Here is a 27,180-nt window from a genome sequence, read left to right on the forward strand (position 1 = left end):
ATGCTATCTCCCATAACACTCTGTTTACTGACCAAAACCTAGTATGTACTCCCAAGGCACGAGCAAGCTAGAGAGCATTATTTGGGGGGGGGGGGGCACGGCTTCCGGACTTACCTATCTTTCTCACGCTTCACCTTTTGCCTTTGCCTGATCTGCCTTGAAGTCATATAAAACTGCACAGGAAATACCCAATTAGTTCATTATTGTTCAGTCCCAAGAATTAAGGCATTAGACATTCTTCTGGTATTTACAAAAGGGCAAAAAACTGTCATATTTGAGAAAGTTTTCTCTCAGCATAAAGTATAATATCACATTCAAACACCATGAAATTAGCACTCAGGTGACTGAGGCAGCAGGATCACGAATGTTATGTTAGCCGGACTAAACAGAGAGCCCTTGTTTCCAAAAACCTAGTGCATGATTTATTTTCAAAATGTATGTGTTAGGGCCAGCAAGATGGCTTAGCAAGTAAAGACATTTCCTACCAAATCTAAAAGACCCAAGTTTAATTCCTGGGGCCCATATGACAGAAAGAGAAAACTGACTCTCAGAACTTGTCCTTTACACTTAATTTACTCTAATTGTGCAGCACAAATCTATGTCTGTTTTTATATCTGAGTGACAGTGGGCCATAGCCCATTGTTAGTGGAGAGAACACAGACATCTATCTATCCCTATACACGTCAAGATTCTGATTACATACTTCAATAGACTTCAAAGTTTCAATGGTGCCTACAGGGTTACTTAGTGTTTCATAGGCTGAGCTGGCTCAGTGGCTACAAGTACTGACTGCTCATCCAGAGAATCCAGTCTGATTTCTAGCACCCACATGGCAGCTTACAGCAACAGGAACTCCAGTGCCAGATGACCCCATGCCCTCTCCTCTGGCCTGCAGTGAGCACCACGTAGGCACACGATGCACACGCATATGTGCAGGCAGACACATAATATATACACATGCAGGCAGGCGCATAGTGCACACGCACACAGTAATTTTAAAAAGAACTGTTCTATTAAGAGCACAGGCTGCCGGGCAGTGGTGTGCACTCCTTTAATCCCAGCACTCGGGAGGCAGAGGCAGGTGAATTTCTGAGTTCGAGGCCAGCCTGGTCTACAAAGTGAGTTCCAGGACAGCCAGGGCTACACAGAGAAACCCTGTCTTGGAAAAAAAAAAAAAAAAACCACAACCCAAAAGCCACAGGCTTTGCCTGCGAGTGAGGTGAGTTAACCACGTGCTTCCTTGCCGTGTCTTTACTTGTATGGATCTATGTTTGTTGCGTCTCACGAACAGCGCCCTCACTGTTTTATTTAGCTGAGTACATCAGCCACCAATGGGTCCCAATGAAAATGAAGAAGTTACGCCAGCTCACCACCCAGGCAACCTCTTTGTTTAAAACAACAGAGCCTTAATTTACTTAGCCTGACAGAGAAAACGGTATTTAATTCATGAAGTAGAACACAGTTTGCACATTACACTAACACACTTTGTTCAGGAAGTGATTAACGTTCCTCCTGCTCAATAAAAAAGGCATCTAAATTACACTCATCATTTCTTGACTATCTGGACAGACTTACCGGGCTGCTTGTGGGGCAGAAGGGGTTGCGCTCCCGCCCCCGCCTTTCTGCCAGCTGATCTAGGTACTCCACCATTCGCTCCTTCTGCTTCCTTCGCATCCAGGCTTTAATCTCCCTCCTCTCCTCGGCAGTTCTACGGGGGCCTCGGGCAGGAGGACGCTGAATCCTGAAAAATAAGGAAGGATCGTGGGCTCTGCTCTCTTTTTTTCTTTTTATTATGAGATTTTAATAGAGAAAATTTTCTAAATGTTAATTCCCTAAGATTTTTTTTAAAGATTTATTTTATGTATATGAGTACACTGTAGCTGTCTTCAGACACACCAGAAAAGGGTATCAGATCCCATTACAGATGGTTGTGAGCCACCATGTGGTTGCTGGGAACTGAACTCAGGACCTCTGGAAGAGCAGACAGTGCTCTTAACCGCTGAGCCCTCTCTCCAGCCCCCAATCTTAAATATTCTTGAACTGCAGTTATTTTAAGGGGATTAGATTCTTCAGAGGTTGGGGTGTAACTCAATGGTGCATGTGCAAGGCCTGCGATCATCTCAAGCACATACACACATGACCCAGTGTACTTACCATATATGTATGTATGTACGTACACACACACACACACAAAACCCAGTGTATAGATGTGGCTTCTATGTACATAAACACATACACACGACCCAGGGCCCCCTGCCTAGCATATATGCACTTCCATTGATTACCTGGATATACTTCTAGCTTGACATTCTGTTAAGCCAAGCTCGTGGCTGGACACTCCACTCTTAGTTATAAGGTCACCAATGATGTCAGCAATATCCGTCAAGCCAGTCACCTGGAGCTGATCTTCTGAAACACTTGAAAATGTAATTTCAATAATTTAAGTTTGTATTTATGACATCATCACACTATTCTTACCTTTATTTCTATAATTCTGGAATCACTCAGTAGAAAAGCCTAGTTATAATGATTTCATAGATGCTCTCAGAAAATGAGCTCTAAGCCTGGAGGAAAATTTTTAACAGTTCATCTGAAATGGTTCCAGACTTTAAGAAAGTAGCAAAATGGGCTGGAGAGATGGCTCAGTGATAAAAGGCACTCACTGCTCCAAAGGGCCTAGCACCTCTGTCAGGTGGCTCACAATGACCACAGGGTCCAGAGATCCAAAGCCTCTGGCCTCAGTGGCCACTTATGTGCACATACCCACAGACACATATTAAACAACAACAGCAACAAAGAAAGAAAACTTGGGCTGGCAAGAGGTCTCGGCAGTTAAGAGCACTGGCTCCTCTTCCAGAAGACTCGATTCAAGACCCAGCATCCACATGGTGACTCAAAACCATCTACAACTCCAATTCCAGGGAGTCTGATACCCTCTCTGGCATCCATGGGCAGATGGCACTCAACTGGTACACAGCTATACATATAGGTAAAACACCAATTAAAGTAACAAAACTCCAATATACCCTTACTGTTTACTGCAAATGTGATTACCTGATATAATTTTCATCTTAGATCAAAATCATGGACTGGCCTATTATTAACTAATCTATAGAACAGATTCATATTGTTCTAACTGTCCCACTAATGTCCCTGAGTCAACTTTGGTATTGGTATAGTTGTCTTGACAACTGTCTTCTCAAATCTAAAGCAATTTCCACCTTTGCATTTTTCCATGGCCTTGATGCTTTTGTGAGATCTTCGCTGGTCTCCTTATGAAATGGTTCTTGGTGCGTCTCCATTCTGCTCATGGTTAAGCCGTGCTGTGTTTTGGCGAGGACAGCACTATAGTGATGCTATGCTCACACAGGGCACATGGCGTTGCTATGGCTCATTACAAGGACTATGGGTCTGAACTGCTGTATCTTAACACATAATGTAAGAGAATGCAGCCAAGACAGTCTATTACATTCTATACACCTGTATTAAAAGCAAATATAAACCTTCCCCAGTTTCCTAAAATACCCATTCCCAATGGAAATTTATATTTCTTTAATCTACAAAAAGTGTAATACAAAAATTTACATTTGGCCAGGCATGGTGGTGCATGCCTTCAAGGCCAGCCTGGTCTATAGAGTGAGTCAGGACAGTCAGGCTACACAAGGGAAACAAACAAGTTCACACATTCATAGGACAACAACATTTCCATAACACACATTAACACACACATTTAAAATCATGAGCTCTTAAAAGATTTACCTTTCAAGTAATTCATTGCTGTCATTCACACCTTAAAAAAAGAAACATTATTATTAATACAATGGTTTAAGTCAATGATAAGAATACACTGTATGGGGGCCGGGCGTGGTGGCGCACGCCTTTAATCCCAGCACTTGGGAGGCAGAGGCAGGTGGATTTCTGAGTTCGAGGCCAGCCTGGTCTACAAAGTGAGTTCCAGGACAGCCAGGGCTATACAGAGAAACCCTGTCTCGAAAAAACAAAACAAAAAAAAAAAAAAAAGAATACACTGTATGAAAATTTTTCAATAGAAATTATTTTAAAAACTTAGCTCAGCATTTGTGTATTTATGTGTGCAAGCAAATGCACATGTGTGTATGCATATGTAAAGTCCAGGGCCACCTTCTATCACTCCCCGCCTTACTTTCTTGCTGAAGCTGAAGCTGGCTGGTCTTACTAGAGACAAGCCCCATGGATGCTCAGATCGCTGCCTTCCAGACCAGCTGAGCCCAATTCTTTATGTGGAGGCTACAGATCCACACCAGCATCCCTGCACAGTAAGCAAGGCCCTACCTACTGAGCTGTTTTCACAGGCCTCTGGCCAATTCTTTAACTTCAATTCCTAATCAGATTTAGAAATTATTTAACCAGAATGAAATCATTTTAAATGTCTAAACTAGTGTGTGTGTGATTTTTGTAGTAGTAATTATCTACATTTTTAAAGGATTCTTTGTGGGTCACGTGTAAGAATACTCCGTGTGCACATACATAAGTACACCATGTGTGCCTGCGACACATGGAGGCCAGAAGTCGATATCAGATAGCCAGGAACTGGACTTACAGGCAGTTCTAAGCCATCATATGAGTTCAGGGAATGGGACCAGGGTCCTTTGCAAGAGGAGTAAATTCTCTTCATCACTGAGCCACTTCTCCAACCTGTATTATCTACATTTTAAGATAACATTTTTTTCTGTATCATGTATATGTGGAACACATAAGAAAATATACCCTCCTTCCTTAGTACCTTTGTAGAATGATGGAGTATAAATTAGTCAAACAAGACAGGACATCTCTGTCAACCTGAAAAGAATACATCCTGGAAACAAATAATTTCAATCTAGAAGCAATCTTCTTCGAGGAAGAGGACCCAGAGAATTATTTTTGAGGATTTTCCAAAATTAAGTATGTATCTTTCAGCAAAGCATCTACATGTATAATCCTGAAAGACAATCAAATTCTAGAGGGAAGAGTGTTCTGACATCTCCTAAGCGTTTTCCTTGTTTAAAAAACCAAAAATACAGAATACCCAAGATACCATCCACAAAACTCAAAAGGTCAGCAAGCTGAAGGGCCCAAGTGAGGATGCCTCAGTCCCACTTGGGAGGGAGAAGAAAGCAATCGCATGGGGGGGGGCTGTCTGGAAGGGAAAGTAGACAGAGGCAGGGGGTGGGGAAGAGTGGAACCTGATCTGGCATTGGGTGAGGGAAAAGGACTGAAGCCCTGAGGGCCAGCAGAAAGAATGGGAATAGGCAACCTCGGGAGGTAGGAGGTTGGGGGGACCCTCCAGAATGCACCAGAGATCTGGGAGGTGAGAGACTCTCAGGACTCACAGGGAGGGACCTTAGATGAAATGCCCTACAGTAGGGAGAGGGAACTTATAGAGCCCACCTCCAGCAGGAAGACAGGACATCAAGTGAGGGATGGGGTTGCCATCCCACAGTCACATCTCTGACCCATAATTGTTCCTATCTGAAAGAATTACAGGGATGAAAATGGAGAGGAGCCTGAGGAAAAGAAGGTCCAGCAACAGGCCCAAAGTGGGATCCAGCTCAGGGGGAGGTCCCAAGGCCTGACACTATTACTGAGGCTATGGAGCACTCACAAAAAGGGACCTATCATGATTGCCCTCTGAAAGACCCAACAAGCATCTAAAAGAGTCAGATGCAGATATTCGCACCTAACTAATGGACAGAAGCAGCTGAACCCTGTTGTTGAATTAGGGAAGGTGGAAAGAAGCTGAGGAGAAGGGCAATCCTGTAGGAGGACCAGCAGTCTCAATTAATCTGGACCCCCAAGATCTCTCAAACATTGGACTACCAAACGGACAGCACACACCAGTTGATATGAGGCCCCCAACACACATACAATAGAGGACTCCCAAGTCTGTGTTCATTCAGAGATGATGTACTTAACCCTCAAGAGACTGGAGGCCCCAGGGAGTTTAGAGGCCAGGTGGGGTGGGAGGTGGGACATCCACATGGAGACAGGAGGGTGGGGAGGAGTATGGAATGTGGAACAGTCGGAGGGTAGAAAGGGAAGTTAGGGGGGTGAGGAGATGGGGATGGGAAGGGGGAGAGTAAAATATGTAGTGTAAAAAAAATACATTTAAAAGAAAAAAAAGATCTTATTAGATTGGCCTAAATTTTCTCTAAACCTTATATAAGCATGTGCTTCAACATACAAGAATTTTGGCTTTTTAAAAAAGAACATATTTTATTTCTTAATCCCTAAGTCAAGGATTTTTCTTTTTGAGAGATGGGGTCTTATGTATCCCAAGCTGGTCCCAGACTTTTTGTGTACAGAGGAAGATGTGAACTTCTGATTGTTCTGCATCTGTCTGCTGAGTGCTGGGATCACAGGCATGTACCACCATAGCTGCATTATGTCTGCTGGAGGCTTTGGGCATGCAAGGCTCAGCACGCTACCAACTCAGCTAGATTCCATTCCCATCCCTCAGTGTAAGGACTTATTTTCCTGCTTTGTACCTGGAAAGTGTAAAACAAATTTTGTTTTGAGACAGTGTTTCTCTGTGTAGCCTTGGGTGTCTGGGGACTCGCCAGTATAGACCAGGCTGGGCTTGAATTCACAGAAATCCACCTGCCTTGCAAGCACTGAGATTAAAGGTATCTGCCAGCATGCCTGGCAAGTGTGATTTCTTTTCTTTTTTTTGATTTTTTAAGACAGGGTTTCTCTGTATAGCCCTGGCTGTCTTGTAACTTTGTAGACCAGGCTGGCCTCAAACTCAGAAATCCGCCTGCCTCTGCCTCTCGAGCGCTGGGATAAAAGGCGTGCGCCACCACGCCTGACGCAAGTGTGATTTCTTAACAGCAACTAATTAGAGGAAAAGAGAGATGCCTTCCATGGCTCTAAGATGGTATCCGTAGTGATAACTCCTTGCTTATTGTATACTGACTTTATCCTAGGAGACAAGGACATAACTCAAAGACAGGGTGCGCTAAACACACATCTTGCAAACTGTACATGGTGGTGCAGCCTTTAAGCCCAGCACTGGTGAGGCAGAGAATTCATTTCTATAAGTTCAAGGCCAGCCTGATCTACAGCATGAGTTCTGGTTGCAGATTTAATCCTCAAATAGTACCTATAAATCTGGACACAGTTTGAAAAGTGACCAGTAAGAAATGAAATAGATGGCTTTTGTCAGAGAGTAGAAGAGTGCTATATTTAAAGAAAACCTTTTTTTTTTTTTTTTTTTTTTTTGAGACAGGGTTTCTCTGTGTCCCTGGCTGACCTAGAACTTGCTCTGTAGATCAGGCTAGTCTCAAACTCAAAAGATCCACCTGCCTTTGCCTCCAAGTGCTGGGATTCCCAGCTAAGGTTGATTTATTTTTATTTTACGTGCACTGGTGTTTTGCCTGCATGCATGTCTGTGTGAGGATGCCAAATCTACCGGAACTGGAGTTAGAGTTATGAACTGCCATGTGGTTCCTGGGAATTGAAAACGGTTCTCTGATAGAGCAGTGAGTGCTGTTAACCATTGAGCCATCTCTCCAGCCCCATAAAGAACACTTTAAAGACGTTATTCTAACTCTTATTTTTGAATCTTCCTTTAGGACTGCCTTCAAAAATGATTAAGCAGAATTAATCAGTGTAACTCTCCATTTACCACAATTCTTCATTTTAAATTCTAAATAGTTACACTCAGTCTGCCATCTTCTTCCTGCATAAGCAGTGTCTTTGGGAATGTTAAAGCTGGTTCTAAAATTAAAATCCAACCCTAGTCAACCAATTATTTTCTATTAACATTTTTTAAATGTAAGTTGCAGAAGAGAATACTCCAAGCTATTTTGTGGTCAGAAATGACCATGGCAGTGAGGAAATGACACTACGCTTTCACAAGAGGCCAGACTGGATGGAGACTCCTACTTAAGGCCCTGAATTCCTATATTATTAAAAAAAATAGTAATGTGATTTCTTCTTTCAAGCTTAAAATCATACATGAAATACTAGAGGAAAATATTTTCAGTTTATCCAGGTTCCATGGGTTCTGTAAGAACTACTATACCTATTATTCACATGACTGAATGTCCCTGTCTACACCTTACTCTCAGCTGTGCAGTGAGAATAATGGCTGGCGTTCCCCCCTCCCCACCAACCTTACAAAGGAACTGTGCAAGAAACAGTGCATGGTTGGGGCACAGCAAATAACCAATAGGACTGTTATAAATTAAATGTCAACATTCTAATAATCAACATCTCAATGTTTATAAAATTAAATAATACTAATTACATAGATGGTTTGAAGTGTTTATGACTTTTTTTATGTTGAATGGCATGTTTAAAATTTTTTTCTTCCCTGAAGTGAGTATTATAAAATTAACTCACAAACCTTTATACCTGTACCACCCCTCCTAGGTGCAGTTCAGTAACACTCTAATGCAACCCAAGAACATATAAATCTAAGAAGTGAAGAGCAGTACCAGGAGAAGTGATATTCCAGCCCACGGAAGAGCAAGCAGCAGACCCCGCAGAAGGGCATGCATAGGTTTTCTGGCTAGAATGATATTCTGTTTCTGAAAATTCAGTCTCTGAAGTTTCCTCTGCATCCTTTTGATCTTCCACGTCCTCTTGAGTCTGGAAAGATACTAATCCAATGCAGGCATACAATTATGAAAAACATAAAGGAAAAGATAGAAAACCACAGCAGAAACAGTAAGATCTAGAAACAACGTTTTAACTACGGAAGATAGTTACCAAACTTAAACAGTGACCCAATGGGACAGCGAACAGACAGCAGTTAGTGAGCTAGAGGGCAGGTCTGGAGAAGTGCTAGTGAAGACACCACTGAGCCCTTAACCCGAAGAAATTGTGAAGTGTTAAACACACACACACTGAAAAGAAAAACACAACAGCACCAGGGACCGGTGAGATGGCTTAGCAGAAGAATGTATTTGCTGCCAAGCACAAGAACTTCAGTCGGTGGGACAGGACTCATGCAGGAGAGGACAACTCCCTTAGTTCGGCCTTTGACCTTCCCCCCGAGCAAATAAACAAACATGTAAGTTTTAAAAATTAAAGAAACAGAGCAAGGTCCAAAATAAACCTAACAAGCATTTTCAGAACAGAGGGGAAGGAGATGGAAACAGCACAAACTGCCCAATGTTAAATCTTCAAAGTGGAGATTCTACCTATATGTAAGACAGAAATTCACACCTAGACATTGTATCAAAAGAAAAACAAAACAAACACAAAAAGCAAACAAAAAAAATGAGTAAAAGGTAAATTTTAAAGCAACCAGAAATTTTAAAGCAGCAAATAGACTAACAGCACATAGACATTATTCAACCATTAAAGAAGTCAAAAAATACTGGAATAATGCCTTCAAATAATGAGGAAAACACTAGAGTCAGAGACAGAGACAGCTAGACAGTAACACTATTTTCAAAGATGCAGATAACTCACCAGTCACAGACTTGGAAAGAACGAAGAATGGAAGTGAGGATGGAATGTTTGCAGATAGAGACACAGGATGCACACATGTGGAACACACATACATGTGGGCAAACCGCTCATATAACCTAACATAAAGAAAAAGAATAGGTGCAGGGTGGGGAGCCATGGCTTCAGCTCACACGTAGGAAGGATTTTTTGAAGCCAGACTTCAATTCCAGCCCTGGAACCCACACAAACCTTCTTCAGAAATGCTGATGGCCTTTGAAGCTAGTAGCTTTTCAATGTCAGGGCCGGAAGACAATCCAACATGATGCCCCAGTCCAGCCTGCAAAAGAAAACAAACACAGCAAAGCAGCTGCTGAGATGCTAAACTCTGATAATGTCAAAATATCACACAATTCTATGCCCATTTCAAGCACTTTAGGTAATACAACAAAGATGAAAGAAACAGGGTAAAATGTAGTCTGAGCTAATTGCTGGGGATCATGAAGAAATTATTACTACTGATAGCCAAACTGGTGTGACATCTCACAAAGGTTAGGAGATGAATTGAGCTGGTTCTGTAATGGGAGAGAAAGTTAGCCACCACTGTGACAAAGTCTTCTACATCCAGATGAGAAAACAAGGCCCAGAGAGTGAGCAATTCCCATAGCACCAGATCATGGATTCAACTCAAGTTCTTGTGCTTCCCATGAGTGCTTGCTCATCGTGTCCTAGCCCCCCGCCTCATCCAGGCCTGCAAACTCAAAGTGTAAGCACTGTAATTGGAGATGAAGGAAGGAAGGAGGGGAGGAAGGAGAGATAAATAACATTACAGATATTTTAAAAAGTCATAGGGAAATATTTTATAAGCTTACTTAAGACTGCATATATTATATATGTGTATGCATATGGACTTGTATGTATCTGACTTTAAGTAAACTTCTACTACGAGCTCAGAAGGCAATTTCAAAGAGAGTCTTTGAAGAAAAGGCCATCAAGGACTAGTCCGATGCTCAAGATTTATTCGGATATGTCCAAGTTTGTGTGTGTTAATCCAGCACTCAGGAGGCAGAGGCAGGCAGAGCTTTGAGTGTGAGGATAGACTGGTCTACAGAAGAAGTTCCAGAACAGCTAAGACTACAGAGAAACCCTGTCTCAAAAAAAACCAAAAACCAAAACAAATAAACAAAAACACACCATGTAAATACCACAGTACCATTATTAGTAATGACCTAGTCATATTTTATGTGATTCCACATGTTTAATCTTAACTTTTTTATTTGTTTATTTTATTTATTTGTTTGGTTGGTTGGTTTTCTGAGACAGGGTTTCTCTGTGTAGCCCTGGCTGTCCTGGAACTCACTTTGTAGACCAGGCTGGCCTCGAACTCAGAAATCCGCCTGCTTCTGCCTCCCTTTTAATCCCAAGGATTAAAAGACCAGTATACATTACCTATTCCAGTAAGAATGGCTATTGTCAAAAAGACTAAATGTTACATGTGCTGATGAAGATGTGGAAAAAGGCAGTTCTTGTATACTGTTCATGGGAATGTATATTAATTAGAACAGCCATTATGGAAAACACTATGAGAATCCTCACAAAGTTAAAAATAGAACTACAGTGAAATCTAGCTGTCCCATATACAAGTAATAAATATATAGAAAAGAAACATCTGGATTCAGGTGGTCATTGTACCACTCACAGAAGTCCAGAAATGGACAGCTTTAGCATAGGTGGCTGTAAGATCTGCCCTGTCTAAGACATCAGATGTAGTGGACATCTTCAGCACCCACTCACCCTCAAGCCTCTGAATGACACAGTTTGACCCTAACAACATGAAATGGAAACAACCTTAATATTAAAAAATAGATGAACGAATAGAGAAAATATAGGACACATAAGAGACACCTCTACTCAGCCACAAAACAACAAAGCCCTGTTACCCATACCAATATGGACAAAATTGAAGATGATTTGTTACAGAAAGAGAAGCACATGACTTCAGTCTCCTGGGGCAGTGCACACAGTTGCTCTCACAGAAACCGTGAGGCTGGAGAAACTGCGGTGACGGAGGGATGGGGCTGAGAAATAACTGACGCAGTTACACAGAAGGCAGACACTGTGTGCTGCTGTTGCTGCGGCACATTAGGGCAACTGCAGAGCATAGTAATGTACTGTACATTTCAGAACCTGGGAGAAAGTGTTTCCTTAAGTTTCATCACAAAGAAATGATGAGTGTTGAGGAGACAGGGTTAGTGGGATTTCAGTATTACATAAGACATACCTGCAAAATGGCAAATGGTACCTGATTAACAAGTATGGTGTTTGTTTTTATGGGCAAGTTAAAAATAAATTTTAAAATACATTCTGCAAGCTCAGTAAATTTGTTAAAGTGCTGCACACGAGCAATCTGGAATGCTTGTTAGGTGAGTCAAAGGTGAACACTCATCCTACAGACTGCTCTGCATTCTCAAGATTAAACTGTAACATATTTATGTGGTTTTACTGTTTGTTCTTTAGTTATGATTATATAAAAATTTATTCTGTGAAAATTCAAGAGAGCAATCTAGCCGGGCAGTGGTGCACGCCTTTAATCCCAGCACTCGGGAGGCAGAGGCAGGCCCATTTCTGAGTTCAAGGCCAGCCTGGTCTACAGAGTGAGTTCCAGGACAGCCAGGGCTATACAGAGAAACCCTGTCTCGAAAAACCAAAGGGGTGGGGGTGGGGGGAGAGAGAGCGAGCGATCAGTCAACCTGGACTATATCCTAGACTCCGTGTCTCAGGAAAGGAACATGCTTGTGTGAAATAATGTCCTTTGAGAGCTCATTCCTACTCTCATCTTAACTTAGTACCTTTTCCTTACCCAGACTGCATGGGAAGCACTGACTGGCATGGCACTCATGTGGAGGACAAAGGACAACCCCCAGGAGGTCCTTCTCTCCTCCCCATGTGTACTCTGGGGACACAGAATGACAACAATGGGGTTGGCAGGCTTAGGGACAAGTGCCTTTAAGTACTATATGAGCAACATTTGTGAAGTTATAAGTCTGTGAGAGGAGAAGGACAGTTCACTGAAGGCAGCGTTTCCAAATCACATTGTGTGTGTGTGTGTAGCTCCCATGCCTTTCCCTGCTGGGGAGCACAGGCTCCCGACTTAGCAGCTTATGGTGGGTGTGCTCAGCCTCGGGACGTCTGACAATGCCGGGGATATCATCTGATTGTTATTACTTGGGCTGTGCTATTGTAACCTGGTGAGTGAAGCCCACGGTGCTGCCAACCAAATATGCTGTCATACATAGGAAGACACAAGTATCCAGAGCTGGAGTGCAGCTCACTGGCAGAGCACTTGCCCAACATGTGAATGACCTCAGACCCACAGAAGAAAGGAAACAGAGAATTCCCTAATGCAGTGGTTCTCAGCCTTCCTAAGGCTGTGTTTTCTGATGGTCTCAGGTGATGCCCTGTGAAAGGGTTGTTTAATCACCAAAGGGGTCAGCAACCTACAGGTTGAGAACTGCTGATCCAGCCTGTCAACAATACTGAGGGTAAAAAATTCTAGCTTAACCTTTTCCTGTTATTTAACAGTCAGATATCTAACATTTTTTCATACTAACCATTCTATATATCTAATAACTCAATTGCAGCTGTCACCACAGGCTCTCACACACACAAAACCACCAGAAAACAAGAATGCTACCTTTTCCCAGTGTAGATTCAGCACTTGAGGTGCAGGGAAGTCTTGCTCTATATTTTCTGCCATGGTCTGCACTGCTAGCAGCTGCTCATCCATCTCCTGAAGCTTGGCAGTAAGATGTTCAAACTTCTGAGCAGCAGGGCTGGGTGTGGGACACACGGCGGGGCTTGGAGGGGGACATGCAGCAGGGCTTGGAGGGGGACACGCAGGAGAGCTTGGACAGGGGCACACAGCAGGGCTTGGATGGGGACACACAGCAGGGCTTGGTGTGGGACACGCAGGAGAGGCATTCTGTAGCAGGGTCCAAAGCAGGGACTGTCCCACAGAGTCCAATTTTGTGCTCTGTTCCTTGAACTGGAAGTTTTGTTCTAGTATATCTAAACAGAGAAAGATCAACATTAATTTTATTAAAGGAAAAAAGCCGACATGGACATTCTCACTTTAAGCCAATATACCATTAACTTTTCACATCTATTTTATTAAGAAATTTATAAATTCAATTCAGTGTCTACACTTCTGAAGTGTCTCTCTGTAGTGAATTAAAGTCCTATACCAATGTAGTCCCACAAAGCTCTACTCACACAGCAATTTGAACGGCACCTTTATACCTTTTTACACAGTGTGTCTAAAGGAACAAGTTCTCTCTGACGTTTTGAGAACAAAGCATTAGGCAGTAAAAGCTGGATTCAGTGCTGGCTACTGCTGACTCCCTGCAGAATGTGGGCCAGCAGAGAACCTTGAAGACCGACTCACTGTCTCTCTTCCCTGACACCAAGCTGAGGGAAGTGTACTTCCGTGCACCCACCACGTTTCCCAGCCTGACAGTAAGCTAGGGCTGCTCTCCCTCCAATCCCGAGAAACATGCAGCACTGGGGACCTCCTCCGTGTCTCCAGTCTTAGCCTGCTTAACTGTGTTTTCATAATACAGACCTCAAACAATATCCTAGTTTTCTCCTGGGTAGTCTCTCTCACGGAGCCTAACAGGACGTATTAGAAACACATATATGTTACTTTTCTCCCCAAAACCTTTCCATGTGTCTCTAATGCCTTCACTCTAAAGGTCTACAACTGTCCCTGTGTCTAACAATGGCAGTCTTCTTCTACCTCTAAACCTTCAGCTCTTGCTACTCCTCTCAACAAATATTATATCTGCCTCTGAGAATAGTGACCGTCCCAAACCCAGCAAGCTCACAAAACTGAATGACTGCACGCAATCCTCAGTCTGAGTGCAGTTAACCATCACCGTTGGTCTCTCTCCTTTAAACCACCTGAGGACGACTGATGCTGTGTTGCTCAAGAATGTCAGCAGCCATGATGGGCGTGGTGGCCCATGCCTTTAATCCCAGCACTCTGGAGGCAGAGGCAGGCAGATTTCTGAGTTCGAGGCCAGCCTGGTCTACAGAGTGAGTGCCAGGACAGCCAGGGCTACACAGAGAAACCCTGTCTCGAAAAACCAAAAAAAAAAAAAAAAAAAAAAATGTCAGCAGCCACCCCTCACAGCACTGACAAGTCTGTCCTGAGCATCCCTTTACTCTCTGTCTTCCTTTCTCCACAGGCTGACAATCTGCAATTACTTTTTCACTCCCAGTATTGGGTCCCTAAATAGTTACACAATGAGAAAGCCATCAAAAACAGATTTTTGCCTACTGCATTTAGCTCACAGAAGTTTTTATAGAGTTCAAGGTTTGCAATGAAGTGCTCTGAAAAATGAGAATTATAAAGAAATCTAAGTGGTGCTTTTTCCATGGTCTCTGGCCCTAGTCCTGGTTGGGCCTTCCCAAGAGAAGATGTCGTCAGTGCTCATCTTGCCCTGCTTACACCTGCTTCAGCTGGCTCTCATATTTTTTATTATCTGTCTATTAATCCTAGTTCTCAGCAGCCTGAAGTACCACCTCTTATCTCCCTCAGGAAGATCTGGTGTACACAGACTTAAAAAAATACAGCAGAAACCATGGCCTTGGCATGTAAGGAAAAGAGCTGGTTGAATTTAGAAATATATATGCTTATACAGACACATAGTCATGAACAATTCATGAAAAAGAGTCTGTGAACTGGAAAGAGACCAAGAAAGGGAATATGGGAGGATCTGAAGGGAGAAATGGGACAGGCAATGATATAATTATATTACAATGCCAAAAATAAAATCAAAAAACCAAAAACCTACATTACTAGTTGGCTACCATGTCCCTGTATTTCCTTTGTACTATTACAGAATTTCTTACACATGTATTTTACCTTGTTGGGGGGGGGGGGGGCGCAGAGTGGGAAGTGTGTATGGCACCCTGTGAGTGGGAAGGTCACAGGACACTTTTATCTTGGGGTCTGTGGTTGACCTCAAGTTATCTATCAGGCTTGAAAGCATAAATGCTATTACTGCCCAGAAGTTCCCTTCTTTTCAAAGATGAGAATTCCTTTAAAACATCAAAATACTAAAGGGCTCTAACAGGATGCTTATTTCCAGCCTTATTACCTTGGGAAAGGTGTGCAGGTGTAGATCTGAAGTTTCCTTGCAAACTACTAAGGGTCCCAGGCTTAGAGCCCTGGCTGCACCTCATTTATATACCTTACCCTTTCTCTTTCAAGTGCTTTTGCAAAGATCAAGTAGCAACACTTCTATCTTATGTAAAAGGAATGTAGGGAGCGCGGGTCATGCAGCACACCCTGGCTGTTTACCTCTGTCCTGCTGTCTGTCGGACGGCGTCACTGAGGGAATCTCAGGCTCCTTTGCTTCAGTGACACTTTTTCTCCAGCTTTCCCCACTCTGACAGGATTGGGTCACTTTTGCAGGTTCAGAAACTAAATCCCGAGTAGAGCTTGCAGATTCTATCAAGAGCACACAAACTCTGAGGGTCAGTGTCTAAGCCTGGCATCTGGAAAGCTAACATGTGAACAGAAGCAGGCCAAGGGAAAATGTATCTGGAGGAGACCTACAAGACTTAGGGTAAGAATGTTAGCTAAATACAGTTTAGTGTATTTAATTTGTTTTAAAGTAAGAAAAAATATTACCTTGACTTTGAAAAGTATGAGGAGGAACAGCATTGACAACTGAAGCTGCCATACAATGTAACTCTGCCGACGATGGAACGTGTGGAGGATGGCTTGGCTGCTTGGTAACTTCATCTGAAGGCTCTTCACAGGCAGGGAATCCCAACAGATCATCAGCTTCAATGTCAACCACATCGATATACTTGTGTCCAGCCTGAGTCAGACACAGAGGGAACATTCTTTTTCTTCTTCTTCTTTTTTTTTTTTTACTTTAGATGATCATAAAGGGGTGGTGGCAGTACAGTTCATCACTCCTCTTATTATTAACAAGAGGATGCATGCCTAACTTGGAGAGAGCAGCAGTTTACAGTACTAGAGGGCATAACACTTAAACTAATTTTCTTACAAAGGTATGCAGATTTTTACACTCACTTCACCCATAAAATGGGGCACTACATGGATGAGCATAGTAAGTTTTGACACATGGTTATTATTAAAATCCAGTGCACAGAGCAAGGCTATTACCATGTGAGGCGGGGAAGGAGACAAAGGTCTCTCTGCTATTCCACTGGGAAGGCGGACATTTAGATATATGTCTGGGATCAAAAGCTGTGGAACTTTCAAAGGTTCATGGCCTGGAAATTAAGGAAAGAAAGTCAGAAAGGTTAAATGTGTCTGTAGTCATTAAGTTTCTAAGAATACATTTGCAACAAACAACATAAAATGTATATTTCTTACAAACCTAAATAGATTAAAGAAAATTGAACTGCCAGGTGGTGGTGGTGCACACCTTTAAGCCTCGCACTCAGGAGGCGGATGAAGGTGGATCTCTGTGAGTTCGAGGCCAGCCTGGTCTACAAAGTGAGTTCCAGGTCAGTGGGACAAAAACTACTTTTATGAATAACATTCATGAACAATAAGCTATGTAAAATTGTAAGAATATAATTTCCTATTTCTATTTTAAATATATTAGTTATTAAGAGAAACATAAATATTAGCTGTATTTTAAAAACTTGCAATAGTTTATTTTCACTGAGATATAATTCATACTCTTACATAGGACTCACTGCTAACTTTTATAGTTAAAATGTTTTAACATCTGATTTTCACTAGCTAATTGCTTCTTATTCGACAGTAAATAAAGAGGGTTACCACTACAGAGGTAAGCAGACAGTTGAGCTCTGTGCTTTGTTCTAGAACTCACATATCCTTTTCTAGCATTTATTTTTTAATAAAGTATTACTTTAAATTCATATGTAAAATGAAATTGGACATATTGGCTTTACTGAAAAACTGCTAATAAAGATGGAATTTAATGACAGATTATCTTTAACAAACAAAGAAAAAATAAAGCAAAAATTATTTAAATTGTCAACCTATCTCTATGAAGCCACTTTTCCTCAGTTAAACTGCTTTTCTAAGGGAGAGCGTGCATTAATAAGGACATAACTTTTTTAAGTGACCCTACCCTCAGAGAACAAAGCACTCACCTGAGCTTGCAGCCGTGGCTTGTGGGTTTTTACTACTTTCAGAATCAGCTTTTTGGGAAGGACCTTCCTTATCTTGTTTAGATTTAGATAAATTTAGATATGTGAGGAAAAAAGAAAAATAGGAAAAGAATTTTACAAACAGGAACATTAAACAAAAAAATCCAGTCTATATAAAAGGTGCTGAGAAAATAGGTAGCCAGCTTAATGTAATGTTTCAGCAACACGACTGTAGATTTCAGTTTACTGAACCCTGAGCATGGCCTTACTCCCTAGCCCTGGCTGACCTGGGACTCGTTACGGTGCCCAGGCCAGCCTCACACTCAGAGAGGCCCCGCACGTCCCTTCTGAGTGCTGGGTTTAAAAGTGTGAGCCACTATGCCAGAGAAGATCCTAATCCTTAAAGAAGCAAAGACAAGCCACAAGCCGTGGTGCATGCTTTTAATCCCAGAACTCAGGAGCAGAGGGGCGTGACCATCTGGGTCTACACAGCCAGCTCTAGGCCACCAGAGCCACATAATGAGACTCTAGCAGGAAAGAAAACAGCTCTAAAAACTGCCCAACACATCGATGCACTGAACAATCAGAAGCTGGTTAAATATTAGAAAAGGAATATGCTTATAAAATACTCTGTCAATAGAAGAGAATGTATAATGTAAGTAGAAATCAAAAGAAGTGCACCCAATGGTAATTTCAGACATGAGGTGGCTATACCATATCCTATGCCATCCAATTTTCTTAGACTTAATTATGTAACAACATAGTGAGGGTTATTACATAATATAAAGTAATTAAACCTCACTTCCTAATTAGCATTGATTTTATTAGGACACATGACTATACAACAAGATTGAGCGCACTCGCATCACTTTCGACGTTGCTGCAAGTGTGCTAAGATGCAATTCAGTACAAAGGAACAGCATGTTATGATACGTTATGAGGATGTCTAAAGCCAACACTGGAAAGGCCAACACTGGGACATGACAGCTACGCTCTCAGGGAGAAGCAAGGGCTACAGGGATACCCAGGGCCGGGCCAGGGGCTCAGAGATATCACAGAACACTCACTGTGCTCTTTACCTGGCTATGTGAATGCATGACTTCATATGTGTCATAGCTTGCTAAATTATACCAATGAGTACTTAAGCATTTCATAAGAACACAAAGTCAGAGGAGATTTCATGAGTACTTGAAAGGTTCTGTCCCCTCCTCCTCATGGTCATTTGCTCTAAGACTGACCACAATCTAGCCTTCTTCTCATGCCTAATTCCCCAGCTGGAACCCAGGGCCTCTCACTTCAGAGCTATAATCCCAGTGAGGGAGGCTCATGGCCTAGGGGTCTAATTCACAACATTTTTTGTACCTATTTGAAATCTGTAACATGTTAGTTTTCAACAACAAAAAAAACCTCTACTTTATGTTTTATTTAAATTTCAAGCTCAAGTTATTATAAATGCTATTTCCTTTTCATTAATTAATTTATTCACTCTACATCCCAGTAATAGCCTCTCTTCCTCCTCTCTCCAAATCCTCCCTCCCCTGTTTCGAATCTTCCCTAGGAGAATAACTTGGGGTAAATATCTAATATCACATAATTTTAAATTCCTTTTCAATCACTGTCTTAATGAGAAAGTATAAATACCTTAGCAAACTTTTTAAAGATGTAATTTTTAAAAATTATGTGTATGTTACTAGCTGGTTCAAGACCCCCGACACATACACAGCAGAAGACTGCCTGGTCTGGCCTCAGTGAGAGAAGATGCACTTAACCCTCAAGAGACTTGAGGCTCGAAGGGAATGGGGAGGTCTGGTGAGGTGGGAGTGGGGATGGGGACATCCTCTTGGAGATGAGGGGGAGGGATGGGATGAGGAACTGTCAGAGGGTGGACCAGGAGGGGGGGTAATGACTGGACTGTAAAAAAAAAATAAAAGTAGCCATGCAGTGGTGGCACACGCCTTTCATCTCAGCACTTGGGAGGCAGAGGCGGGTGGATTTCTGAGTTCGAGGCCAGCCTGGTCTACAAAGTGAGTTCCAGGACAGCCAGGGCTACACAGAGAAACCCTGTGTCGAAAACAAACAAACAAAAAAAAAGTAATAAAAAAATTGGATGGATATGTTTCATCATGAATAAATGAGATAATCAATATAAAAAACAATCTGTGGGCCACGGTCCTCTACCCCTGCATGGTGTACGACTGTGGGTCCCAGAGCGCTCTTGGAATAAAAGCCCTCTTGCAGTTTGCATCAAGACTGTTTCTCATGAGTGATTTGAGGTGTTGCCTCTTCTGAGTCAGAACGTGGGGGAGTCCTCACGTTGTGGGTCTTTCATTTGGTGCGTTGACTGGGAAACACGACCACGCCTCACACCTGAGAACCGACTTGGAGGTATGGGGATCCCCTCTGGAATGTGTGCGTGTTGGCCAGTGTCTCTGTTCTGAGTGTCTGTTTTCTGCAAGGAACGTGTGCTTGTTGTGTTGGGTTGTTTGTCTGTGTCTCATCCTTTGTCTCTGAAGCACAGCGCAGCCTGAGTTTGGATCCGCCTGAGTTTAGACACTGATCAGCCTGAGTTTGGTTTCTCTGGTTTTGGTCGTCTGGTGGAAGTGGACAACATTGTTTGTAGACGATGGGGTTTTCTGAAATGCGTGCTTTGTATTTGCAGCTATCCTCTCAGGCTGTAAGGACTGGAAGACTATGGTTGGCAGACATGCTAGGAGGACCACAGGCTGCCACCCTGGGGGATGCCCTGGGAAGTGGGGAGAGCCAGGGATGCATGGTAGTCTCTGGAGATCAGTCAGATGGACCGAGTTCTGTTGTTGAAGTAGAAGCTTCCCCCTCCGAAATCGTCTAATTCTTTTGCCTGCTTGTGGAGGACATGAAAGGGTCGTGTGTGTCTGGATCTGTTGGTTTCTGTTTTGTGTGTTTTTGTGTATGTGTTTAGAGTTATGTGAAAATCTAGAGAAGCGAAGGTAATTTGTACTTTGTACCCTGACTAGAGATAGTTTACAGATGAGAGAATGGGTTTGAGAAAAGCAGTATTCTCCGACTATTTGGTGAGAGAGAAAAAGAAAAAATAAATAGACAGTATCAATTGGTCTTTGGAGCCCTGCACCTGTAGTGAGAAGTCTAGTGTGGCTGGAGAAGCCCTGCTAGGAGTTGATTGTAAACACTGCTCTTAAAGGGACCAGCAGCTTCTCAAGTTCTATGGTAAGGGAACTGATGGCTGTTTTTCCTACAAAAATCTCTGTGCTTGTGATTATTGGATTCATCAGGTAACAAGGAGCTCCTCTTTTGAAATTACAGCTAGAAAATTAAGAATTTTGTTTGAGCCGGGCGTGGTGGCGCACACCTTTAATCCCAGCACTCGGGAGGCAGAGGCAGGCGGATTTCTGAGTTCGAGGCCAGCCTGGTCTACAAAGTGAGTTCCAGGACAGCCAGGGCTATACAGAGGAACCCTGTCTCGAAAAAAAAAAAAAAAAAAAAAAAGAATTTTGTTTGGTTTAAATAAGCAAATGTCTGCAGCCATTTCATTTTTGTTTCTGAATAGTTTTAAAGGTATAAATATGTTTTATATGTCTTGGTTATAGATTATTGGCTCATAAGTTATTGGTTATGATTAAAAATTTGTAACATTGGTAACAGAAAGTTGGTTTAAAACTGGTAACTCTGGGTTGGAGTAATTTGAAACTACAACATGCAGCATGAGACAAACCATGGAAACAGGTCTCTAAAGATACGCCAGAATTGGGTAATATTCTATATAATTCTTACCTAGAAACCAGACTTATAAAAGATAGGATTTAGGGCAGTGTCTCTTTGAGGTATTGGGGGCTGCACCTTCTTGCATTTGTGTGCAGGAACAAGCAGCCAAACTTTGTAGCAAGTAATGTTTTTGGTGTTGATTTTTAAAGAAAATGGATTGTTTACACTGTTAAAATTGGGTTTTGCTTCCCAAAATTGTGGTTGTGCTCTGGTATTACAAGAAAAATCAAAAGTGAAGGCTTCTCTTGAATCAGAGCCACCAGCTAACCCATCGTCTCCTCCAAAATCTATCCCGAGACTGAGAAGCCTCCTGAGTGGCCTAATCCAGCCTTGGCAGGAGGCAGACCCACTGCGGGTACATGGAGCTGGAGAGCACAGAGTCGGGATGGACTCCGGTGGACCCGCCCAACCTTCAACCCCTTCAGTACTGGCATTTTCCTCTGCTGATCTTTATAACTGGAAAACTAACCAACCCCCCCCTCCTTTCTCAGAGGATCCCTAACAACCTCAGGGTTGGTGGAGTCCCTTATGTTCTCTCATCAGCCTACTTGGGATGATTGTCAGCAGATGCTGCAGATGAAGAGCGAGAGAGAATTCTATTAGAGGCTAGAAAAAATATCCCGGAAGCCGACCAGCAGCCTACACAGCTACAAAATGAGATCGACATGGGATTCCCTTTGACTCGCCCCAGTTGGGACTACAACATGGCTAAAGGTAGGGAGAACTTGAAATCCTATCGCCAGGCTCTGGTCTCTGAGGCGCCTCAAAACGGCCCACTAATTTCACTAAGGTAAGAGAAGGTGTATTACAAGAGGGAGACAGTTACATGATCTAGTGAAAGAGGCAGACAAGGTGTATTACGCGAGGGTGGGGGTGGGGTGGGAGGCAGAAGAAAGAGAGAGGTGGGAGGCAGAAGAAAGAGAACAGGAGGGATCGTAGACAAGAGAGAAATTTGACTAGAATTTTGGCCGCAGTGGTAGGAGATAAAGAAAAAAGACAGGACCTAGACAGATAGGGAACCTGGGCAACAGAAGACCAATGTGCTTAACAGAATTAGGTGAGCTGGGGTACTGAGCCTCAGCTAAAAAGGCTCAGCTGTGTCAGACTGAAGTTACTTATTTGGGATACAGCCTTCGAGACTGGAAGCGGTGGCTAAAGGAAGCCAGAAAAAAGACTGCAACTCAGTAGTCCTCCGACTACTATGTTACAGGACTCTCTGACTTGGCAGAGGAAATAGTCAAAAGCTGCAAGGCCTGTGCTATGACTAATATGGGATACTCCATGTATACTCCTGAGAAGAGGCTCAGGGGCGACTGACCTGGAGCCTACTGGGAGGTAGATTTTACAGAAATTAAGCCAGCTAAATATGGCAACAAGTATTTATTAGTGTTTATAGACACCTTTTCAGGCTGGGTAGAAGCTTTTCCTACCAGGACTGAGACAGCCAATGTGATGGACAAGAAGATCCTAGAGGAAATCTTTCTGAGGTTTGGGATACCCAAGGTAATCGGGTCTGATAATGGATCTGCCTTTGTTGCCCAGGTAAGTCAGGGGCTGGCCAAGATATTGGGGATTGATTGGACAGGCCCCAAAGCTCAAGACAGGTAGAGAGGATGACCCTTACCAAATTGACCGCAGAGACTGGCGCTAATGATTGGATAGCTCTCCTACCCTTTGTGCTCTTCAGGGTTAGAAACACCCCTGGACAAGTTTGGACTGACCCCCTACGTTACTCTACGGGGGGGCCCCCTCCACTGGCAAAAATAGCCTCTGTACATAGTGCTAACAATGCTGCTTTCCCAGCTTTTGTTCTCTAGGCTCAAGATGCTTGAGTGGGTGAGACAGTGAGTGTGGAAGCAGCTCCAGAAGGCCTACTCAAGAGAAGGAGACCTGCAAGCCCCACATCACTTCCAAGTTAGAGATTCAGTCTACATTAGACGCCACCGTGCAGAAAACCTTGAGACTCGGTGGAAGGGTCCTTATCTTGTACTCTTGACCACCCTACTTTCTACCCATATAGGACCTCTTTTGATTTTGCTTCTGCTTTTAATTAAAGGTCCATGTGTGTTAGAGAACAAGACTTAGTACAGTGTAGCTTTTAGTTTTGAGACAACAGTACCATGCCCTAAAGGATCAAGTGCGTCAGGGAGAAGATAGTGTCTAGTTCCAAGATGAGAACTACTAACAAGTAGAAGTGGGGAATGAAAAAGTGAAACATAAAAACAACAATTCTAGGCCTTTAGGCCCAGGCTTGAGAATGTGACCTTTGTGACTCAATGCTCCAAGGCATGCTAATCATAAAACAGATAGCCACATTCCCCCACCAACCCGCTTCCAGTGTTCAGGGAGTGTTCATTCAAAGAAAGTCACCCTGACCCACCCTGGCCTTTGCTGGAACCCAATATGCAAATGTGCTATTGTTAGAGGCTCATAGAAAACTGTCTTGACTTTCCACTTCCTTGTGACTCTTAACTGGTATTTTTGGTATTTTCCAACAATGCCCTCCCCACCCCCTTGAGTTGTGGTGTTTTTTTTTTCCTTTAAATACCCTCTGACCCAGCTACTGGGGGCCCACGGTCCTCTACCCCTGCATGGTGTAAAACTGTGGGTCCCAGAGTGCTCTTGGAATAAAAGTCCTCTTGCAGTTTGCATAAACAAACAAACAAACAAACAAAAACAATCTATGTATGTTAGTATGTACGCTGGCATAAGTATAGATGCCCGCAGAGGGCAGAAGACTGCATCAGACCCCCTAGAGCTGAAGTAACAGTTATTTGTGAACTGCCTGACATGGATGCTAGGAACCAAACTGGTTCTCTGGAAGAACAGCAACTGCTCTTACTCTCTGAGCTATGCCTCCAGCCGCAATATAGGAAGTTTTTTAACTTTTAAAGTATTTACCTGGGTCTGTGTTTGTACTCGCATCATGACTTCCCACTGCTTTCTTTCGTACAGAGGCCATGAAATGCAGTCCTGCTGAAGTATTAATATCATCTTCTAACATTTCTTAAATATAAAACAAAATGCAGAAAGCAATCACTAAGAGCCAACGTTGTCAGTGGAAGCACAGTAACTGGAGGTGGGCGTTGGGATGTTATCCACGTACACTGTCTACATGAGGTACTGTATAAACTACATCTTGAAGACACAGTGAATCAAACCCACACTTGTAGAGGACACTATAGGTCACACCCAGAAACCTAGAGCCTTCTGCTCTAGCTAATGAAGATCCAGTAGGAGCAATGTGATGAGATCGTTATTGTAGAAAACCCACCCCATCCAACATGTGGAAAGTAGATTTGAATGGATAAAGCTGAAAACAGTCAGATAAGGCTTCTATAGCAGTACTACAAAAGAGGTAAGGAAGGCTAGGACTGGTTACTGGGTAGTAAGGGAAAGTAAAAGGCAGAACTTGGAGGTTTTGGGTTCGGTTAATATTAATATAAATGGAGAAATGTTCTTTGGTATAACACAATACACATCCACTGGTGTACTACACACTTGTGTAAAACTGGCATCATACAAGTGAAACTGTTCTAAACAGATTCATGGTTTTTAACATATGTGTATGTTCTATGAAAAATTCAATGTTGGGCATATTCTCCCATAATTTCCTTATTTAGGCCTTTTTTGTTCTATTTGACATACTAATTAACTACATCAGTCTACTGCAGAGCTTAGAAAACTTTCTCTGTAGCAACTCCTCTACTTTGTTATGGTCAGAAAGCTGAGAGGTTATGTTTCAGTAAAACTAGATTCATAAAATCAGGCATGGTCTCAAGCAGGCCTTGATGTCAACCATTACTCTACTGGATAAAACACGAAGTACAAAGACCCTCCACCTTGTTAAACAGAATAGGAAAGTTACTGTGGTGGTTTGAATAAAAATGGCCCCATAGGCTCATATATTTGAACACTTAGTCACCATGGACTGGAACTGTTTGAAAGGATTAGAAGAACTGGGGGGGTGTGGCCTTGTTGGAGGAAATGTGTCCCTGGGAATAGGCTCTGAGGTTTCAAAAGCCCACACTAGCTCTGTGTGTGTCTTTGTTTCTTTGTCTCTCTGTCTCCGTCTCTGTCTCTTGCTCTCTCTCTCTCTCTCTGCTTGTGGATATAGCTCTCAGCTACTGTTCCAGAGCCATGTGTACCACTCATGCTTCCTGCTGTGATGATAATGAGCTGTTCCGATTAAATGCTTTCTCTTGTAAGAGTTTCACTGCTACGTAGTGGTGGTGCTCACCTTTGACCCCAACACTCAGGAGGCAGGGACAGAGGCAGAAGGCTGTCTGAGTTTGATGTTAGCCTGGTCTATGAAGTGAGTCCCAGGACAGGCAGAGATACACAAAGAAACCCTATCTTGAAAAACAAAAATTAAACAAAAGACTTGTGTGGTCATGGTATCTATTCACAGCAATAGAACATGAAAACATTAATATACTATTTTTATATTAATTTATTTCTTTTTTAAAAAAATTCCAGAGACAGGGTTTCTCTGTGTAGCCCTGACTGACCAGGATCTTGAATTGCAGACCTGAAACTCCTGAAAAACCTGAGATCCACCTGCCTATGCCTTCCAAGTACTGGGATCAAAGCTATGTACCACCATGCCCGGCCTTATTACCTTTACTTCTAAACAGCCAACTTAACACTAAACTTAGACACTACATTAGTCATTTGTATACATACCAAAAGGAATGTCAAATTTATCCAAATGCTGAGAATCATGATGTCCTAGTTGTTCCTAAATGGAGTACAAAATAATTAATCTATTAATAACTCAAAGGCATTTATTATTTTTGAAAAATATATCTAATAGCTATAAAGACTGAATTCTTTATAAATTCAATTCCTATCATTTTAGGTAAAACTGCTTATTCCATCAAGTTATTTATTCTGTCAAAGCCAACTGTATAAAAAGTTCATGAAATCCACAAATAATAAAAAAAATAGTATTACCAACCTAATACCAGCTTACTAATTACCATGTACAAATCTCCACAGCAGGGTAGACTTGATGCTCAAACTATACCCCTGTCCCGCTAAAGTCCTCAATGGACTCAGAAGACATCTGACTGAGTGCCTCCAGACACACTCATGAGAGGACTTAATGAAAAAGCATGGCTTTAAGAACATACACATAAATCAAATTATGTATCTCTTTACTGTTTGTTCCAAATTGAATGAATGGTTAAATATGTCTGACTTATAATAATACAGGTCACATAGCAAACCTATCTGATAACTCTAGAGACATCCCATCTCAGCCTTTGACAGAAAATGATCATTATGTGCACTGAGACAGAGAAAAAGCCCAGAGTGACGTCACACACAGCAAATCACCAGGCAGAGGCTCTAAGCTGCAGTCTTTTCAGAGAGCTGTCCAGATGTTTTTCACCTCTGTAGAAGAGGGTGTCCATTTGTGGACAGAATCAGCTGGGCTCTCATGTATTATGGCCAGACTCTTCACGGCCTGAAACTCCAGCACAGGCTACAGCCACAAACACCCAACTGTCCCATGCAATCGAGAAAAGAGTCTACTGTGGCTGTTGTGTACCTTGGGCTCTATGATGACTTCTGAGTCATTGCTAATGAGGGAGTCCTCCGGGCGGAAGCTAACATTTGGTTTTCTTCTCGGCTTCTGAGCTCTTCCTTCTTGCAGCTCCCTCGCGGTGCGCCTGCTTTGCCTGTGGAAGACAATGGGGAGAACATGGTTTCCCTTAGAGTAACTTTAGGTTCTCATCTGTGACTTGCTACATGAAAACAACTGCTGAAGATCCACTTCACTAACAAGAGATTCTGCTAGAATACAAGTAATTACAGTTGATGTTGAATTAATATGCTGAA

The 27,180-nt window shown here is 42.5% G+C and overlaps 1 protein-coding gene across 2 annotated transcripts in view; it reads right to left on the bottom strand.

Annotated features, from left to right (window-relative positions):
* Cplane1 (ciliogenesis and planar polarity effector complex subunit 1) overlaps window positions 1–27,180 on the bottom strand; it is a 97,377-nt gene that overhangs the window by 8,447 nt on the left and 61,750 nt on the right. For both annotated transcript variants that reach the window (XM_029469882.2, XM_021183611.3), the window contains exons 36-49: window positions 26,891–27,020; window positions 26,023–26,077; window positions 24,238–24,342; window positions 17,581–17,652; window positions 16,616–16,725; window positions 16,112–16,304; window positions 15,779–15,928; window positions 13,109–13,482; window positions 9,667–9,754; window positions 8,457–8,621; window positions 3,760–3,790; window positions 2,286–2,417; window positions 1,576–1,741; window positions 115–173 (exon numbers count right to left, since the gene is read on the bottom strand). In XM_029469882.2, the coding sequence (XP_029325742.1) occupies window positions 115–173; window positions 1,576–1,741; window positions 2,286–2,417; window positions 3,760–3,790; window positions 8,457–8,621; window positions 9,667–9,754; window positions 13,109–13,482; window positions 15,779–15,928; window positions 16,112–16,304; window positions 16,616–16,725; window positions 17,581–17,652; window positions 24,238–24,342; window positions 26,023–26,077; window positions 26,891–27,020 (1,830 nt within the window). The remainder of the gene's footprint in view (window positions 1–114; window positions 174–1,575; window positions 1,742–2,285; window positions 2,418–3,759; window positions 3,791–8,456; window positions 8,622–9,666; window positions 9,755–13,108; window positions 13,483–15,778; window positions 15,929–16,111; window positions 16,305–16,615; window positions 16,726–17,580; window positions 17,653–24,237; window positions 24,343–26,022; window positions 26,078–26,890; window positions 27,021–27,180) is intronic.

Source organism: Mus caroli, unplaced genomic scaffold, assembly GCF_978045245.1.
Source record: "Mus caroli unplaced genomic scaffold, Mus_caroli_1 scaffold_16, whole genome shotgun sequence".
NCBI lineage: Eukaryota > Metazoa > Chordata > Mammalia > Rodentia > Muridae > Mus > Mus caroli.